The 18,962-nt window shown below is 40.0% G+C and overlaps 2 protein-coding genes across 7 annotated transcripts in view; one reads left to right on the top strand and one right to left on the bottom strand.

The window, feature by feature from the left end:
• The window catches only part of Ric1 (RIC1 homolog, RAB6A GEF complex partner 1), a 94,317-nt gene extending 91,495 nt beyond the window's left edge, over positions 1–2,822 (top strand). For all 3 annotated transcript variants that reach the window (XM_041661232.1, XM_041661231.1, XM_041661233.1), the window contains one exon: positions 217–2,822. In XM_041661232.1, the coding sequence (XP_041517166.1) occupies positions 217–502 (286 nt within the window). In that variant the 3' untranslated portion in view covers positions 503–2,822. The remainder of the gene's footprint in view (positions 1–216) is intronic.
• Ermp1 (endoplasmic reticulum metallopeptidase 1) overlaps positions 1–18,962 on the bottom strand; it is a 78,681-nt gene that overhangs the window by 40,862 nt on the left and 18,857 nt on the right. For 2 of the 4 annotated variants that reach the window (XM_041661234.1, XM_041661237.1), the window contains exons 9-15: positions 17,626–17,800; positions 16,839–17,029; positions 14,751–14,903; positions 12,471–12,673; positions 11,592–11,707; positions 7,209–7,372; positions 6,984–7,121 (exon numbers count right to left, since the gene is read on the bottom strand). In XM_041661234.1, coding sequence (XP_041517168.1) covers positions 6,984–7,121; positions 7,209–7,372; positions 11,592–11,707; positions 12,471–12,673; positions 14,751–14,903; positions 16,839–17,029; positions 17,626–17,800 — 1,140 coding nt within the window. Of the gene's footprint in view, positions 1–4,479; positions 7,122–7,208; positions 7,373–11,591; positions 11,708–12,470; positions 12,674–14,750; positions 14,904–16,838; positions 17,030–17,625; positions 17,801–18,962 lie in introns of those variants that run through there. The other 2 variants (XM_041661235.1, XM_041661236.1) reach the window with 2 other exon arrangements.

Here is an 18,962-nt window from a genome sequence, read left to right as displayed (position 1 = left end):
CTGGGATCTGGGGCTCACTGATTTGGCTAGGCTGGCTGTCCAGCACGCCTCCAGAAACCCTCTCTGTGCCTTCATAGCACCAGCACACCAGCTTTTATGTGGGTCCCTAGGGATTGAACTCAAGACCTCACACCTGCACAAGCACTTTAGTGACTGAGCTATTTCCCCAGCCCCTCTTTACAGCAGATGAAAACTAATTCTCCCCCCTTTACTCAGCCCTGGATATAAGCCATTTTTAAACATCATTAAGCCACAACTGCAGAAGCTCAGTGAAATGAAAGAGCAAGTCCAGCCTGACACCTTCCAGCCAGTAACAATGGGTAAGACTCCTGAACAGACCAGCCCCAGAGCAGAGGAGAGCAGGGGCTCTTCCAGCCGTGCAAGCATCTCTCAGAGTGAGACTGGGAGTAACAGTGTGGTTAGCCGGAAAGAAGAGGACACAACACAAGCAGATGAGGAGGAGCCATTTCAGGACGGAGCTTATGACTGTTCTGTGTCCTGACAACAGCAAGTAACATCACAAGAGGCAGTATTAATCAAGCAGCGTGCAACTGAGCACAGAGTGACCTGGCTGAATGATTTCACAGGTAAAAGAACAAGGGTCAAAAACTCTTCCATAAAGTAAAGTATTATTATATCTTAATGAACTCTTCCTCTCAATCTCTTGGACTCCATAAAATATGTGCTATCAGAGCATCTTTCATAAGAAAAATGTAAGCTGTACTAGAAAGTATTGAGCATAATATAGATGTACATGTAGAATATTTTGGTTTTATTCACAACAGATTGGTAGTTGTTAATGAATAGGGATTATTTTGCCCCAGGTTAGCTTTTCACTACTTATAGCTTATATATTTTCTGGTTCAGTGTATGTCTAGGCTGGTTTTTTTTTTTTTTTTTGGTGGGGTGGGTTGTTTTTAACTTTCTTTTAAATAAATGCTAAGGTGCTTGCTGTAGCTCATCAGGTACCTGAGCTACTTGTTTGCTTCCTTGAATAGAGTCATGGACTCCAGCTGGTCCTCTGAGGAGACGCTACCCTTGCACAGTATGATTCAGTGGACAGGGATCCTTTGGATTTAGTACTCTGTTCTGTAGCAGTCCCGAACTGATGGAAGCTATACCTGTGAGTTAATGTGCCTGGTTGAGTAAGCTTAATTCCTACTAGATCAGTGTGGACAGAGGGTGAGGGTTTCTTGTCAATTATGCTGACACCACTAAATTTTTGTATTAAAGAACTGTATCTTTTTGTGAATATTCTTATGTAAATAGATGCAAAGGCATTGTCCATATTTTTAAGGCATGTATTATATACTCTGTAAGGTTTTATGCTGGATTCTGCATAACTATTCTCACTCTTGGAATAAAGACAAGATTTGTTCTTCTTTCCAAAATGAGAGGTCTTCATAGAGACAGGATTCTTGGCTCAGCTGTAAAGTAGCGGTAATCCCACTGATCATGAAGTGGAAGAGGTTTTGTGCAAATTAATGTAGTTTCTTATTTATTGCTTTTGTAAACTGAATAAAAATGGGCTTTTATGTAAATAGACTGTGGGGATCCTATATTATATCAGCTACTAAAAATTGGTTTGTAAATTCTTCATTGTAAAAGTTGAAAAATATTTTATGTATTTCTAGACATGACTTAAATTTTAGTTTTCATACATTATGGAAGCAGAACTACATATTCAGTTGCTTCAAACTAAATACATACCCACCATATGTAATTCTAATTATTAATAACAGTATTAATTTAGATAGCTTATTTGTACTGTGCAATTTGAACATGGAATGCCACGTTATTTTTTATGAAATATTGTTTATTTTTATAACACAATGTATTTGATGTGGACCAAATTCGTACCACTATGTAAAACAGCCTCTTATAGTGCAGATATAGCTTAGGAATAAAATTCAGCCCTCTGTTCTACTTTTTAAAGAGATATATTTAGTCCTCTTAGGCAACATTCTTTAGAGGGAATCTCAAAATTATTTTGAAATTACTTCGAATTTCACCAACTATTTAAAATTATTGGATTTGGTAATTTACTGTTATTTCCTTTCTACATTAGAAGTGCAATAATTTCACATAATAAAACTCCTGAATGGGTGAAATATGTGACTCTTGTTACCTGGTCCTTCTGGTGCTACTTTATTTAAATCGTCTCAAGCCACCACCTTGTTCTGAATTTTAAAATACAGAATAAAGTTTCCTACGTAAGTACATGCAGCGCAGCAAAAATAAATAAGTAAATAAATAATAAAATTAAAAAAAAACAACCCTCAGCTGAAATGTCTTCTGTCCCACTCCACCAGGGAGAAGAGCTAGCATTTCTTTTGTATTTCTAGTGTGACCAGAAATTTTATTTAGTTAATAGAAACAATTTACTGTCATAAGTATCCGTGGTCTCTTCAGATGTCTTAAATGGCTGCTGCTGAGTTAAACTCACCTTTTCTGGTGGTGGTGGAGCAGTGTTAAAGATGAGCCTAGGCCCCTAACCAAATGCTGCAGTAGTAAGTCACATCCCAACCCCCCTACCTTTTGAGGCAGAGCCCTGCCCAAGCTGCACACCAGTTTGAAACTTCTCGGCTGCTCCAGCTGCTAGGATTTTAGAGTTGTGTGCTGCTGTGCCCACTCATCTCACCACCTCACAGTCTGAAAGGCAGGGTCTGGGTTAGTTACTAGTCCTCCTGTGGCCCAGACTGGGGGTGACTCTACAAGAAAATAGAGTCTAACTCGTAGAACTAGGAAACACCCTGGCAAGAAATTTGGCAAGCTTGAGAAAATTATTCTTTGGTTATATACATTAAAAATATTTAAAAATTTTTGTTTTGCTGTATTGTTTGGGTCAAAATATATCAACTGTATAAGCCATATATTTAATGAACTTAAATATTCAGCATAAATATTTGAAAGTTAATATATATGGTTAAATTTCTTGCTGACACCAAAACAAATCATTTGGAGATAAAAACAACCTTTGCTTGTAATTAAAGTTGCTGCTGCTTCTGTAATGTGTAGTCCCCCACTCCCTGTGGTAAAGGGTAATAAAACTATTATACGAGCTTTTGTTTCCTTATCTCAGGTTAACAGCAAAAAGGGTATTAAATGCCACAAAAAATAAATTTTACTTTACAGTGTCACCACGTATCTCTCCTGAATGAAATACAGACAAATGTATTTAAAATATTTATATGTAGATACACAGTGGGAATATCCAAATGACTGATGATAGAATATTGAACTATTCATAACATTGGTGTACAAGTTCAAATATAGTGAACACCTTGTGATCACCAAACCAACAGAAGTGTACAGGAAACTAGGTATCATCTCTGATAGGTAAATTGAAAATGATATCATGGTTTCCCATGTCCCTTAAATATGCTTTGTGAATTCCCTTATTTCAGACATTTCATAAACAGAATTATTTAGTATGTGGGTATTTATCACCTTGGCGTTATGTTTTCAAAATTCTTTGTATCTGTTTACTTTTTTTAAAGCTGAATAAAGCTGTTGTGCGGATATGTTTACTATCCATTTAAAGGTTATAGTTTGGGTTTTCAACTTTAGATTGTAACACTATAAACATTCATAGTAATTCTCCCTTACCCTGCTTTGCCTTCAACTGAGGTCCAAAAAGAACAAAATCTAAAATACAGACCTAAACAGTTTCTAACATCACACTGTTATACCTATTTCTTATTGTACTGAACTCATAACTTTTATCATGTGTAGCTGGGGCTTAACATCTTCCTCAGGGGGGTGGGGTTAGAAAGCGCAGCATCACAGGGAGTCTGGTCAAAGGGATACAGCAGACTTGTTTATTTAGCAATGGAAAAAACCTTGTACGCCCTCCAAGTACCCAGACCTTTTGACCTGTTGACACTGTATGGTTGCCCTTCATTGGCTAGGCACGATCAGGACCTCTGAAAGTCCCAAGCAGACTCCAGGTTGGCTCCTCTTGGTCTGTAGGCCTTAACTTCCTACAATCATGGATGTGTATATAGGAGAAAAGAACGATGTCTCATGTGTCTATGGTTTCAGGAACCCTCTAAGGTTCTTGGACCATATCCCCATAGATAGGGAAGAGGATTGGGGGAACCAAGCTCTTCTGTATGGATATGTTTTCAGTTCTCTGTAGAAGTGAAATTTCTGGATAATGTAGTCACTATGTCCTTGAGCAAATAAAGGCTCCAGCTTCTGTTAACTAAATTTATCTTAGTCAAAAGTTTTTCAAGATCTGCGTGAAAATGGTTATGTGTATGGTTATTAGATATTTGGCTACCTTTGAAACCAAATGGAAAGGTCATTTTTATCTTTGGCTTGCCGGTGATTTTATATATTTTCAGACACAAGACTAGAAAAATAAGATAGCCTTAAATGTGGAGATAGAATAAAAGCAGTTTGTTTTTTTTTTTGGTTTTTTTTTTTTTTTTTTTTTTTTGGTTTTTCAAGACAGGGTTTCTCTGTGGTTTTGGAGCCTGTCCTGGAACTAGCTCTTGTAGACCAGGCTGGTCTCGAACTCACAGAGATCCGCCTGCCTCTGCCTCCCAAGTGCTGGGATTAAAGGCGTGCGCCACCACCGCCCGGCTTTACCTAAAAGCAGTTTTAAAAGATCCATTTTTTCCAACCAGTATGTTAAAAAGTTTATTTCAGTAACATTGTAAGGCAACAGTTAACCCTCAACAATTCAGCAAAGAAGTGAAAAGAGATGGACCAGACACATTCTTCCAGTAGCTTCCTGAGTTACATAGACTCTTGTGGTCCAACCTTCTTCATGGTAAAACCTTGGGGGAATCCTAGACATTTAATGCAGCTGCTAAACTGGAAACACTTCTTAGAACAATCATTCTTAAATACTGAGAACTGTGAAGTCACAATTCTTTATACTCCTCCCTCTGTGCTGCTTATATTTACACTCATTAGGAAAATGCATTACTTAGACTTTAAAAAATATCTTTTTAGAAGTGAATTACTCAAATGATCAGATAATTTTTAAAAGGGGGAGTTACTGATAACTACAGAGTGTGCTTATTAAAAGCCATGGATACTGTATGTAAATACTTGACCATCTCTGGCCTTTAAGCATGCCCTGAAACTTAGCATCTTGTTACTGGGTATAATACCAAGTTTCATAATGTTAAAGAAAATCAAAACTGTTTGCATAGAGATATAACCCAAAGGCAAAAAAGGAAAACCATGATTATGCCAAAAAGGACAATGGCACCCTGCCAACAGGAAAGAAATACAAGAACACCTTGTTTTTATATGCTTCCTCGGCGTGTCTTCCGCCCCTCCCTGTAATTTCTAGTAATCAGTTTCAGTTAAACCAGGAACAGAACAGAAGCCTGTATTTTGAAATCCATTAAGCTATTAGTACTATTACTTATTTCAATCAGCTGTGGTTCTGCAAATCTTAAGTACTACCTGACAGATAATACATCCATAGCAGGAGCAAGACACTTAAAGCAGCACTGATATGATTTCTCTAAGTTCAGCAAAAACAGTGGCTCCCACAGTCCAGTGTGAATACATGTGACAGTCAGCACATTACCATTCAGCTCTAGCTGCAGCCCTCATATCTGCATGGACCTAGACAGTTTTTAAGGACTTAGAGATTAAGCAGGCATACAAGGAACATGATTAGAAACTGACATATCACACAAGCAACTGTAAGAAAGTTATCTCCTGCAGTACACACTTAACTATTCTTGCTGGAATTGAGATGGTTCTGAGGGACACCCTTCTGTTCCTAAACAAGTATATTTTGTTTTGTTTTGCTTTACTAAAGCTTTTCTTTCAATTATATTTTGGGCCATGTTTGTTGACTAACTCAAATTTGTCTTTTTACACTTGTTAATGTAAAAAAGAAACTAGCAAATTGTAGTGTTCATCTCATCAACTCTGTCACCGCTGAAACCTAGAGAAGCCACAAGAGGCACTGCTATGACATACCTTACAAGCTACATCCCTGTCTTCAAAATAAAAAGTACCTTTAAACCTTATTGCTGCTTTTCTGCGGGATCTCAACACCAACAGATACAGGTATAGTAGTCTCATTCCTGTGTAAACCACAACCTCAGCCAGTCTCACTAACAACAAGTTATAAAAACTTAGTCACTTGCTAGAAAACAGAAAACCCAATGTAGCAATAAAATTATGTTCTAAAAGATTAACCTTGTATAACAGAGGATGCCTATAAAACAAAGAGAATAAATATTACATAGAATACCCCACCCTCTTCCTCTTTGACCTCAGAATAGCCATGATGGCAACTCAGTGCTCTGGGGAAGAAGTTTGGGTCTTATTTGCAAATATAACCCAGGAGCTGTGAGAAGGAAATGTAGCTGAAAGATGTTCTCTTCCTAAATGAAAGGAATATGTCTGAGAAGAAAGTAGACAATGAATGCTACCTCAGGAAAATGATCCACAAGGTGGCTTCCAGGGCTCAAACTTCAGACACTAAATCACCCTAATGGCTGCCTGAAGAAATGGAGCTTGTGGGGCTTCCTTCTTCATGACAGTCAATTTCCTGTGGCCTGCAGTTTAGGCAAGGAGAGCCACTATCCCAGTGAGTGGTAGCTTCCCCACCATCCGGCTGATAACAATGGACTTACCTACCTCAACAGTAGTCTAACGGTGTACATCTTTCTTGTTCCTCAGAGGAAAGCTACTCAGGTGGTATGTTGTGAGTCCTTACAGTCATAGAAATGACATGTATGAATGGCAGTATCCACGTGTGCTTAAGTGCCAGAAAACTGGAATTTCAAGTGACAAAAGGCCAGGCATCACTATCCCAAAGTTTAACCCATATGGTACATGGCCAGGAAGAGTGATAACCCAAAAGCTCTTTGAACATACGCTCATTAAAATTCAGTGACAAATATCCATGTGACATGGGAGAGTGTCCCATGGAATGTCCAAGGGACACGTATTCAAAGTCCATCGCACGATTAGAACACAAAGAGACTGTAGGTACAAACCCACGCAGAGGGAAACACCCAATCGGGGAATTTCTCCTTCAGAGCATCGAGCTGAGAAGATCTCTTGTCTTCCCCTGATAGATAGTGGGCTGCAATGGCCACCGTGACCATTCCTTCAGGCTGTTCTTCTGACGCCTGCTGGAGAAAACCAGTTAGTTCACTAAAGCCAACACACTGAACTCCAAGGTGGCTGACTGCTTATATGGCAGCCTGGGAAATTCTCACCTGTACTTCTATCCAGAACTGCCAGGCAGAGGCCTGGAGTCCATGGGAGTAAAACACAAAGTAGTCCCCTCCTCTGCTTGTGACTGGAGTGCCGTTGCCAAGAGACCACTGAGAGAGTGTTGATCCTTTATGGGTTCGAACATAGAAAGACATATGGCTTGGTCCTGTAAGAGGAACATTCCCATCAGTCAGCAGTGACAAGCAATATAGTTAACACCCAAACCATACTGTCATGGTTACTCTGTGCTGTGACTTTAGGTGGACTCTCCACAAGACAGGAGGTTGACCAGCTTGGACGTCGGTATCTAGCAACAAGGTTAAGTAGTGAGAAAACAGAAAAGACAGAATCTAAATGAGAAAAATAACTGCTGAGGAAATTTACCTAATCCCCAGTCCACTCCCAAGAAAAGTCTGCAGTTGAAGAAGACCTGAAAGCTAATTGGCCTATGGCTAGTTCCTTAAGGCTCTCAGTGTTTAGATTGTGGTAACTAATCAACCTGACTCAAATCCACTACTTACATGTTATCAGAAAAGTCTAGGATAATTTGGCCAAATATCAAGGAACTATTTAGTATTGCCAGATTGACACAAGGTTAGTCATTACATTTCCACAAAGGACAATTCATCAGAAAGGGAAATAATCCCGATTTGCTTATTGAAGCAAAGTGCTTGAGATGCCTATGGGGATTCCAAAGACCCAAAATGCTCTGCCAACAAGTCTGAAGTCATTCTGCAAGCAGCAGAACTTCATTAAGTTTTCTTCAGGTAGAACTGACAATCAAATGTCATAGATCAGCTGACATCACTGTGAGGGAAATCCTGGAAGACTGAACATGGGAAAGGGAAAAGTCAAGTCTTTGGGTCAATGGGTATCTGACAATGAACTGTATCAAATACAAAGATACAGTTCAAAAATACTAATTTTCAGTAAGGCTTCTTAAAAGTCATAACCAGGGTGGGCAGTGGTGGCACACGCTTTTAGTCTGGCACTCGGGAAGCAGAGACAGGCAGATCTCTTTGAGTTTGGGGCCAGCCTGGTCTACAGAGTGAGCGCAGAACAGCCAAGACTACACACAGAAACTCTCAGAAGGGGGGAGCAAATAAAAAGTCGCAACCGCCAAGTGGCACACTCCAGTAATCCCTCAGGAGACTGAGGCAGGAAGACCATGAGCTAGCTTCTCCAAAAAGTAAATAAAGGCCAAAAAAAAAAAAAAAAAAAAACCTAAAGGAAATAAGCTCTAATCATCTTAAAAAGCAAAGAAATGTTACAGGACTTGCCTGTTGCTTTTGAGACCAACTTCATGTGCTCCCAAGGGGTTAAACACAGATTTATTGCAAGTTCACAGCAACCATTAAGATAAGTTTAATTTGGGGTTGGAGAAAATGTTCATTGAGAGCATCTGCTGCTCACTATTTTACCCAGCTAGCCTAAAGTTCCATATATAGAACAGGGGCCTTGAACCACTGGAATTAAGTGTGCACAACCATGACCAGCCTGTTTTTAATTAGCCTTTGTATCTGACAAAATTGCTTATACCTGGAATAATGACAATGGGAAAGAAAAGGTTATAATATTTGATAAATAGTTGACCGAGTATGGTGGCACACCTGTAACCCCAGCAGCAGTAACCAGAGGCAGAAGACTCATAAGCTGAGGCAAGACAGAGCTACAGATAGACCCTGTCTCAGACAAACTAAAGGCACACCCAGCAAGCAGTACAGTGCTGTTGAAACTGAATTAGTTGTAGATACACATTTCAAACTCTAGGGCAATTACTAAAAATGACAGCAGGGCTAAGAGACATGTCTTAACAGTTAACACTTGCTGCCCGTTTCTGAGGAACAAATGTTAGTTCACAACAGCCTTTAACGCCGATTCCTGGGGATCCAACACTCTCCTTCGGGCCTCTTTGAATGCCTGCAAACGTATGGCATACATTGACACACACACGTGCAAATACAAAATTTTGTTTGGTTTTTGAAAACAGGGTTTCTCTGTGTAACTCTGGCTGTCCTGGAACTCACTATGTAGACCAGGCTGGCCTTGAATTCACATCACAGAGATCTACCTGCTACCCGCGTGCTGGGATTAAAGGTGGGAAACACCACTGCCCAGAACTAATTTTTTCTTTAAAGGAATCTATAAAATGGAGTAGTTAATAGCTCAGTGAAAACTACACTAAGACATAAAGAGTGGAAGACAAAATGAACAAAGACAAAAATATCAACCCATTTAAACTGGGTCATAAAACCCAACCAAGTACTACCTGTAAGAAATCCTCTTTAAATATGAAAACACATAGATTAAAAGTAAATGGAAGGTGCTGGAGATGTAGCTCGGTGATAGAGCATTTACCTAATATGTAGACAGCATAAAAAATATATGTTGATAGAAAAATACGCAACTTTTAATTCGCATTAATCAAAAGAAAGCTTTGGAGACCTACTGTTGACTCGAGCAAGGAAGTTTTTCACTGCACTGGTAAAAAGGCAATTGTATAAGATCAAAAAGTAGTCGATAAGGAGATACAGAAATACTTAAAAGTATATGCACCTAACAGCAAAGCCTGAACATGGGCATGTGCATCCAACAGGAGCGGCTCACAGGGAGCATGACCCAAGCACCGCATCTTCAGCATCAGCAGACCTTAGCACGCTCAGAATAGAAGCCATGCAAACAACGATTTCTTGGCTCAAAATGAGATTAAACAAGAAACTGATGTCATAAAAGAAGCTGGAAAATCCTGAATTATTTGGGAATTAAAGAACACACTTCTGTTAACAAATGGGTCAATACAGAAGTCTCAAGGGCTGGGATATAGTTCAGTGGTAGAACACTTGCCTTGCAGGGTACCAAGAGTCAAAAGAAAGGGTTTTGATTTAGTATTTTGAACTAAACACTAAAACACAACTTACAATCTGTGGGCTCTAGCACCAGCTTCATAAACTATGGTCCACAGCACCTTACAGGTTGTATGACTCAATGTATGTGTGTGGGGGGGGGGGGGGGGAATCAAGGGAAAATTAGTAACAGTAAAAGGTTTCTGAATATGCAACAACCAGAAAAAAATCAAACATTATGATAGTCTGAATGAGAATGACCCCCATAGGCTTGTATAGTTGAATGCTTGGTCCCCAGTTGGTAGAATTATTTGGCAAGGACTAGGAAGTGTGTCACTGGGGGCAGCAGGCTCTAAGGTCTCAAAGGCCCACCACTCCTACTTACAAACATCTCTGCTTTATTCTCGTAGACCAAAGAATAAGCTCTCAGCTACTGCTCCAGCACCATGCCTGTCACCTTGTTTTACTTCCTGACGGTCATGGACTCTGACCCTCTGAAACTGTGAGCCCCAAACTAAATGCTTTATTTTACAGGTTGTCCTGGTCATAGTGTCTTAGCACAGCAACAGAAAATTAATTAGACAAACATGTAATGAATCCAAGGTATTTATAGAAGCCTTCACCTATGAGGCACTCCATGACTTAAACACAGCCTTGGATCTGAACACACAGTTGAAGACTTTGTGCTGTGTATGCAGTGCCACCAAATGCTGGCTGAAACACATTGGCTCAGATTTGATATTCATTAGGTTGTGAATTAGTATTTATATTGTCTGTACAAAATATTCTTTTGCAGATATATAGTCATATACATATTTTTACCTTCATTTATCAGCATATAACTATCAAACCTGACTGTCTTTAGACTGGAATTTGTTAAGACTTTTAATTTTTAAACTTGCTATTTGAGTTCCTGACAAGTTTCATAAAGACTTGTTAAATGAATTTTGTCTTGGCATTAGGACAAAATATTACAATTTCTGCACTGGCCCTAACCAGACTTCTGCCATTTGTACCACATATTTATTTGGAGTGGCACTCCTGGCACGGATGACTATAAAGTCAACTTTGGGAATTACAGACGATGCTCTAAGTTCTATAACATCAAGTACTCAAGATGTAATTCTTCATGTAAAAAATAAATGAGGACATCCATCTCCCCAGTGTGCGAACTTGCTTTTGTTATTAATAACTGGTAAAATTATATGCACAGCAAAGAACTTTTAAAATAAATTTCTCTGATTTATTATCAGTAAATTGCTAATTTGTATACCTATGTTATAGCCCCAGAGCCAAATAAAAATTTCTCAGGTGTAAAAAGTTACAGGTATAAAAATTTTAAGAAACCTTAACCAAGAGCATAAATAGTATTCAAAAGGAAATCTATAGCATTGAATGTATATATTAGGAATAACAATTTAAAGGAGGTAAGGTAAGCTTCCACTTTACGAGAGAAGAAAAAGAATAGTAAATAAAAACCAAGCAGGACAAAAGAAGCAACTGAAAAGCTCAGGAAGTGAGGTGAGAAGAACACTGGCTCACCTGTTGCTTCAAAAGTCAACTTTATAGAATCCCATGGTGTCTTCTCTTTGGATACAAGTCTGAAATAAGCAGGATTTCTTGGAGAAATTTCTGGAGCCGGAAGATACCAATTTTTCCTAATGGCAAAGTAGCATTAATATTTAAGAGGCCTTCGTAACTGACAGGAGTTCAGAATGAATACACAAAGGGGTATGGAAAACACCTAATGAATGTGCAAATAAGGCCAGCTCCTGATGCCTGCGCTGTGTAATCAACCCTTCCGAACATAACACTAAGGAAGTGAAGGGATGGAGAGATGGCTAAACAATTAAAAAGCTCAGGCTGCTCTTGCAGAGGACCCAGGTTCAGTTCCCAGCATCAACATGGCACCTTACAGCCACCTGCAACTCCAGAACCAGAGATTCAGTGCTCTCTTCTGGCCTCCAAAGGCACACGGCATACACGCTGCGCATAAATGCAGGGGAAGCATATGTAAAGTGCATCTTTTTAAAAGGACAGAAATTACCTGTGCAATTCTACTACCCGTCCTGTTTCCTCTGATGCAATCTTGAGAGGCCAACTCTAAGAGCATCTCAAGCTAGGATGAAACTGTAACTGTTGTTTGTATCATATTGGGAGGGTCACTCTTTCTAACTACTCAGGTTTCTTGAAGAAAGACTTCTTAAAACTATTCTGCTGAGTCCATTATCTGACTAAAGAAATGAAAATTTTGTAGTCTTATTACAAACAAGCATTTTTTTGTAAATGTATTTTTTGGTTCTTTGTAAAGCATTACAAACACTTGGCTGAGTTAAAGATAAGGTTCAATTAATAAGGGCCCTGAGACATTGATCGAATTTGGGAACTAATACCCAACTTAAACAAAAAGTAATGACCAACCTGACCAGAAAGTGCACTGGAAGATACCAAGGGAAGCCACAAAGTGGGGCATCCTCCTCACAGTGAGCTCGGATTGTATCATTGATCTCAGGGATGTGAGGTGTTATATGAGACATTCCAGTATAGTCAAACCCATTGATCCATATTCCAGAGTCTCTTTTTACTATGTTTCCTTCCAAGTTATGAAAAGTTCTACTCATGTGCTGAAAAGAACAAGACTAGTAAGGAAACTGTTTTAGCTATTTTTCACCCACATTCCTACCCCAGTTCAGAACTGATTAGAACAGGAAACAAAAAGGAAACTCAGTAATTACTAAGTCACTCTTAGCTTTTTTCTTTTAAAGTAGATGACACATATGTAAATGAATGTTTTATTGTAAATCACAAATATAGTTGAATGTATATTTAAGTTATATATAAAACTTGGCTGGGCGCAGACCAGGTAGATTTCTGAGTTCAAGGCCAGCCTGGCCTATAGACCAAGTTCCAGGAAAACCAGAGCTGTTACACAGAGAAACCCTGGTTTTGGGAGTGGTGGGAGGGATTACATATAAACTGATCAGGGACAGTGTGTGTGTTTGCGGTCTCATTTAATCAGAAGGCTGAAGTGGAGGATCATTTGAGCCTAGGAGTTGAAGGAAGTCTAGGCTTCTGCAAGAGTCTGTCTCAAAAGACAAAACAGTCTGGTGAGATGGCTTAGTAGTGGTTAAAGCATATACTGCTCTTCCAGAGGACCCTGGTTCAATTCCAAGAACCCATCCACATCAGGTGACTCAAAACCACCTCTAACTCCAGCTCCTTCATTCAGATACACATACCCACACAGACACGTGTACATACTTAACTAAAAATAAAATCTCAAAAAACCCAGATGACAAAAAATTGAAATTCTATTCAAATTTAAGTTAGAATTCCTTTCAGAAAAAGACTGAAAACAAATCATGGGAAGCACATGTCTATCCCCACACATTTCCTCCTCAGTGCATGACATGAAACTAATCCATATGCAGAGAAAGACAAGTACGGCACATACCACATGTCAGTCTTACTGTTCCAAAGGCTTACAATTCATGTAAAATAGCTGCTCAGCAGAAAACAACAGCCTGAAGTCGGGGAGCAGCATAGGAAGGGCTTCTGCGACATGGGCTGGCAAACGGAAGCACAAGTTGGAACTCAGGGCAACCAGCTTTGGGTAGAATATCACCATTTTTACTCTATAAAAGGTTATCAGTGGTAGAAATTTGCGTAGCTGGTAGGGCCTAAAATAGCTATTATTTTGCCCTTCATGGGAAAAAGAACCCCCCCAAAAAAAAAATCACAGTCCTTTTAAAAAATAAAAATGTAGGGGCTGGAGAGATGGCTCAAAGGTTAAGAGCACTGATTGCTCTTCCAGAGGTCCTGAGTTCGGTTCCCAGCAACCACATGGTGGCTCACAACTGTCTGTAATGAGATCTGGTGCCCTCTTCTGGCCTGCAGGCATACATGCAGACAGAACACTGTATACATAATAAATAAAATTTAGAAATAAAAAATAAAATAAAAATGTAGCTTTTCCTAAATACTACTGCCATAGTTGGAACAACTGGCATGCCACTGAATCCCACACTGGACCGCCTTAAAAGCTGTTACACAAAACATCACTGTCCTTTAAGACTACAGCCAAGGGCTATTAGGATTCCTTTCAAAATCTCTCAAGTTGAAATATTTTAATTTTTCAGACCTTGAATAATTAATTACCTAAATTATGACTTAGTGTGACCACTCTCCAACCTCTACCTAACAAAAAGGGAGACGCAGCTCTGGCTATACAGTAGCACTTAAGAGGTTTTGGAAAAAGACCTGAAATCCAAAGAAAGCCCTAAACTTCATTTTAATAACTCCTTTTAGGTTGTTTTCATCACATACAACTTTAAATGTCCCTAAGCCTCAATTTTACTCGCAATTTTTAATGTCTATTTTATTGTGTTAGTAATAGTTTAAGACTTTTAGTCAGCCAACAGATATCTGTGCAATTTGTATTTTTAAATGCTCATGATTTCCAGCTTACATAATGCACAAGTTATATATACATACAAACACACGTGTGTGCGTGCACACATCACGGAAAGAGAGTCTAGCTAATAAGAATGCCCACCGATAGTCAGTGTTCTTTGTTGTCTTATACACAAAGAAATCTAAACCAACTAAACTATGTCAGCAGCAGGAAAGCCAATTTCCTGTTCACTAGTGAAGCTCAAAACACACGCAGCAAGTTTCCCCTCCTGACCTCACTGCCCTTACCTGAAGGAACACTCTCTTCGGCTTTGGATTCTCAGGACTGGAGCTGTACGGAAAAAAGGCTCCACTGCAGACGAGGAGGAACGAGATGGCACACACCAGAGTTAGAGTCAGCATAGTTGTCTTTGTGCTTTTCACAAGGTAAATGAACTTAATCTAAACAAAATCACAAAGACAGAAAAATTATAAATTCATACCATTGGTAGAGACGTGTTTTAAATGACCTTTTTTAGTGGGTACTGTTGCAAGGAGCCTGGGTAATGTACTATGACACACAGTAAAAAAAAAAAAAAAAAAAAAAAAAAAAAGTAATCCCTCAGGTGTTCCCATACTAAGTGAGAGTCTAGAAAACGACAGATACCGTCAACTGGCCAGGATGGTCCTTTGTGACAGTGGACCTGAGAGCAACAGGAGAATGGAAACAAAATACAATGATGCTGTGCTAGAACATCAAAGGAAAAAGGACCAGAGTCCATTAGCAGTCAAGCCAGCACCTTCTGAGACTCACTGCACAGCAGACACCACTGAACTGAACCCAACATGGCATCAAAGCTGCCAAACTGTCAAAGGTAAGCTTGTGCCCAAACTACACCATGAAACAGTAGTGTCCTTTCAGTTTACCATCGTAAACACTAAACAAGGAATCTGAACTTGGCACAGTAAACGTGATTCTCTCAGTTGCAATGTTGGTATCCAAAAATATACTTAGCTTTTTTTTTTTTTTCTGTAACCAAAATAGCATATTGAAAGAAAAGTGAACACAAAATGCATTTCTCAGGTCTGAGAAACTATCTAAAACTAGCTCCTACTTTTGTTTCATCTTCCTGCCTACATCCTAAGCTCATAAAGAACATGAATACAGGGGCTGGAGAGATGGCTCAGAGGTTAAGAGCACTGGCTGCTCTTCCAGAGGTCCTGAGTTCAATTCCCAGCAACCACATGGTGGCTCACAACCATCTGTACTGAGATCTGGCGCCCTCCTCTGGCGTGTGGGCATACATCAAGGCAGAATGTTGTATACATAATAAATAAATAAATCTATAAAAAAAAAGAACATGAATACAAAGATATTTTCATAGAAAGGAACATAAAAAATATATCAAAGTCTCTGCAAAGTTAAAGAATCAAATGAAGAAGCTAAGTGTGGTAGCACAGTCCTGTAATCCAGCACTTGATGAGTGGACGCAGGAGGTATCTCCAGAAAGTTAGACTAGCCTGGGCCAGTGAGACCTTGTCTCAAAACACAGAAATGGGCAGTAGAGCGGGGAATATGGCTCAGCGGGGAAGAGCACTCACTAGGTACAGAATCCCCTGCATGCATTTAAAAGTCAGAACTGGTGGGGTGGAGACAGGCAGATTCTAGGAGCTCATGGGTTGGCCAGCCTAGCTGAAAAGCAAACTTCTGGTACAGTGAGTTATTCTCTCAAGGAAATGAGGCAGGGCCTGGTAGGGGAAAGGCCTGGTGTCATCCTGTCCCTCAGAATGTCATTCACTACCACACGTATACAACACACATTAAAAGTGAAATGGGGGGGGGGGGGGGGGGACACATATAGACCCTGGTGCAGCCTGTGTGAACTATGGCTGGGCTGTTTGTGCATCTCCTGACCCCAGACCTATTTCAGCTCTCAGCAAGTGATAGAACCATTTACCCAACAAAGCATAACTCTAGGAAACATGATGACTTACCACTTAACAAGAGGTAACTGTTTTCTAAAATATCCATGTAATAAAGCCTCACTGACTAGGCACCTTCTCTGCAGTAAAGATTATGGTTCAGTGTTCTACCCAAGGAGAAACCTCACAGTTAGAAACCAGTGTCTTCAACAGTATGACACATAAGTAAGAAAACAGAGAGAGAGAACTCTAAGAGCACCATTTCCAGTAACAAAAGGAAATAAAGTTGTTTGTTTTAGGGGAAGAATGCATCACCATGACCTTTACGTCTTCTTGGTATACTGAACCCACAGACATTGACCCTATCTTTAATTTTTTTCTTAAAAAAATACAAGCAGCATAAGTTCACAAAATCCAATACAGCTAAAGTCATAACACATATAAAAAATAAAAAACAAACCCAGTTTTCCTTACAAAATATGAGGAAAGAATCATCACACAGACAGCCAAAATGGAGGCTAGCACAACATCAGGAGGGATTTCCGAACCGCTTCTTCCAAGGATAGGAGTGAACATCTCAAATACAGCCCAGATGAGATACAGTCCATAAATATAGGGGATAAACAGCCCCAAAAGGTAAAGAGCAATAAATCTTCCTTGGGCACCTAGAAAAAAGAAAGATTACAAACCTATGAAAGTCTATAAGATACAGGGTTCATTTTCACAGGGCCCACCCACTCTGACACCTGACAGAAACCCAGTCAGGTGTGACTCGGACATGTGACCTAGTGCAATCCGACATTTTCATCAGGGAGGATTAAAGTAATACAATAGTAAATGTTCAAAAACACGAGCATGGAATGGGGTATAGAGCATAAGTTGTTTTGTTTTGGTTTTTTGATACAGGGTTTCACTGTAGCATTGGAGCCTGTCCTGGAATTAGCTCTCTGTAGACCAGGCTGGCCTCGAACTCACAGAGATCCACCTGCCTCTGCCTCCCAAGTGCTGGGATAAAAGGCGTGCGCCACCACCGCCTAGCCAAGATAAATTTTTTTTTTTTTTTTGTTTTTTCGAGACAGGGTTTCTCTGTGGTTTTTGGAGCCTGTCCTGGAACTAGCTCTGTAGACCAGGCTAAATATTTACATGACATAAAAATTAAATATTTTGAAAAGCCAACTGATTAAGTAAGTAAATAATCTCTAGGTGCCTTGCATTTTTAACACAGTTCTCATTTTTATAAAAAAAACCAAAGTTATCCTACCATGCTTCTTGAAGTCCTTGTACACGCAAAGCTTTGTGAGCAAGGGAAATGCTACCCAGATAGCACTCATGAATGCAGAGCAAAATCCTTGGTAAGTGAGAGCAACAAGGAAAGCACAATGTACAAACAACGAGGTGTCAAAAAACACTTCTCCCAGATACTGGTTGCTGACATTCTGAAAGAAAGAAAAATGCAGTCTTGTTCATGGTCATTCATAAATATCTTTTATTACAATTTCTTCAAGGTCATATGCATCTTATTTTCAGCAGGGTCAGCTCTTCAAACTGATGAAGGAAACACACTGCTGCTCCCGCCAGATGGAAGTGGTTACGACTGCTGCACAGGACAAGGCAATCCAGCAAGATAAACAAGGCAGGAGCAATACTGCTCTTTCTAGCCGAGGCTAGGAAATGGCCCGCAGTAAAAAGATTCCTAAAGGCATCCATCCCCTATCCTTTCTCTGCTTCTGCAACTTCCAAACCCTGTTCCAAGCAATCTAGTGACCCACGAAGGACACTGCCGCTGCTGCAGCATCGGAGCGCACTCATCCAACCGCCCACCTTCACAGCAAGGGCCACGGTGGAAGTGTGGCTCTTTCCTCTCTTTCCTATTGCTATTTCGTCTTCTTTGTCACCTTTTTCTACTCTTGAAACTTTCTTACACATTTGAAGTTCCTTTTAAAAGACATGGAGTCCAGGGGCACCTTATACTATTTGAGAAAGAAAGGTACCTATGGAACTTCATGTAGGGATAAGTCCCGCCCCTTAGGGGGCGTGTTCGCCTCGGGCTAATGTCTGCCTATAAATTTGGCGAGCATGCTCCGAGCTGTCTCTTCTGCTTTCCTGGTCTACGCGGGAACGGTGGTTCTGTAAGTCTATTTCTACATTAAAACTATATATATTTTTACAATCTGTCTGCATTCGTTTACGCCGCTACATTTTAGTAATAGGGGCGACGGGGCTGCGTTCCCAGCACCCCGGCCGCCTGCCCGGCTAGCTCAGTCGGTAGAGCATGAGACTCTTAATCTCAGGGTCGTGGGTTCGAGCCCCACGTTGGGCGCCAACTTCAAACATTTTAACATATGCCAAAGAGATCCCATCAATGCAAACCTCGAATTGTAACTACAGTGCATAGACACCAAAGAGGGAATGGCTCGCCTTTAGGCTTCTTTTTCTCTCCATTCTCATTTCTGACTTCAGAGACCCCACTTTAAATTTCACTGGCAAACAGGTTTGAGTTGTTGAATACTTAGGTCCCAACCCTGTGTTAACAGGTGTGATCTTAAAAGAAAATAATTCCCAGAACTCAACCTGAAGGCTAGATGGGCAATGCACACC

This window comes from Microtus oregoni, unplaced genomic scaffold (assembly GCF_018167655.1).
Source record: "Microtus oregoni isolate MIOR12 unplaced genomic scaffold, Mior012 000012F_ref0000307, whole genome shotgun sequence".
Taxonomy (NCBI): Eukaryota; Metazoa; Chordata; class Mammalia; order Rodentia; family Cricetidae; genus Microtus; species Microtus oregoni.
The sequence above is the reverse complement of the archived record's forward strand: the minus strand, read 5'-3'. Positions and strand labels throughout refer to the sequence as shown.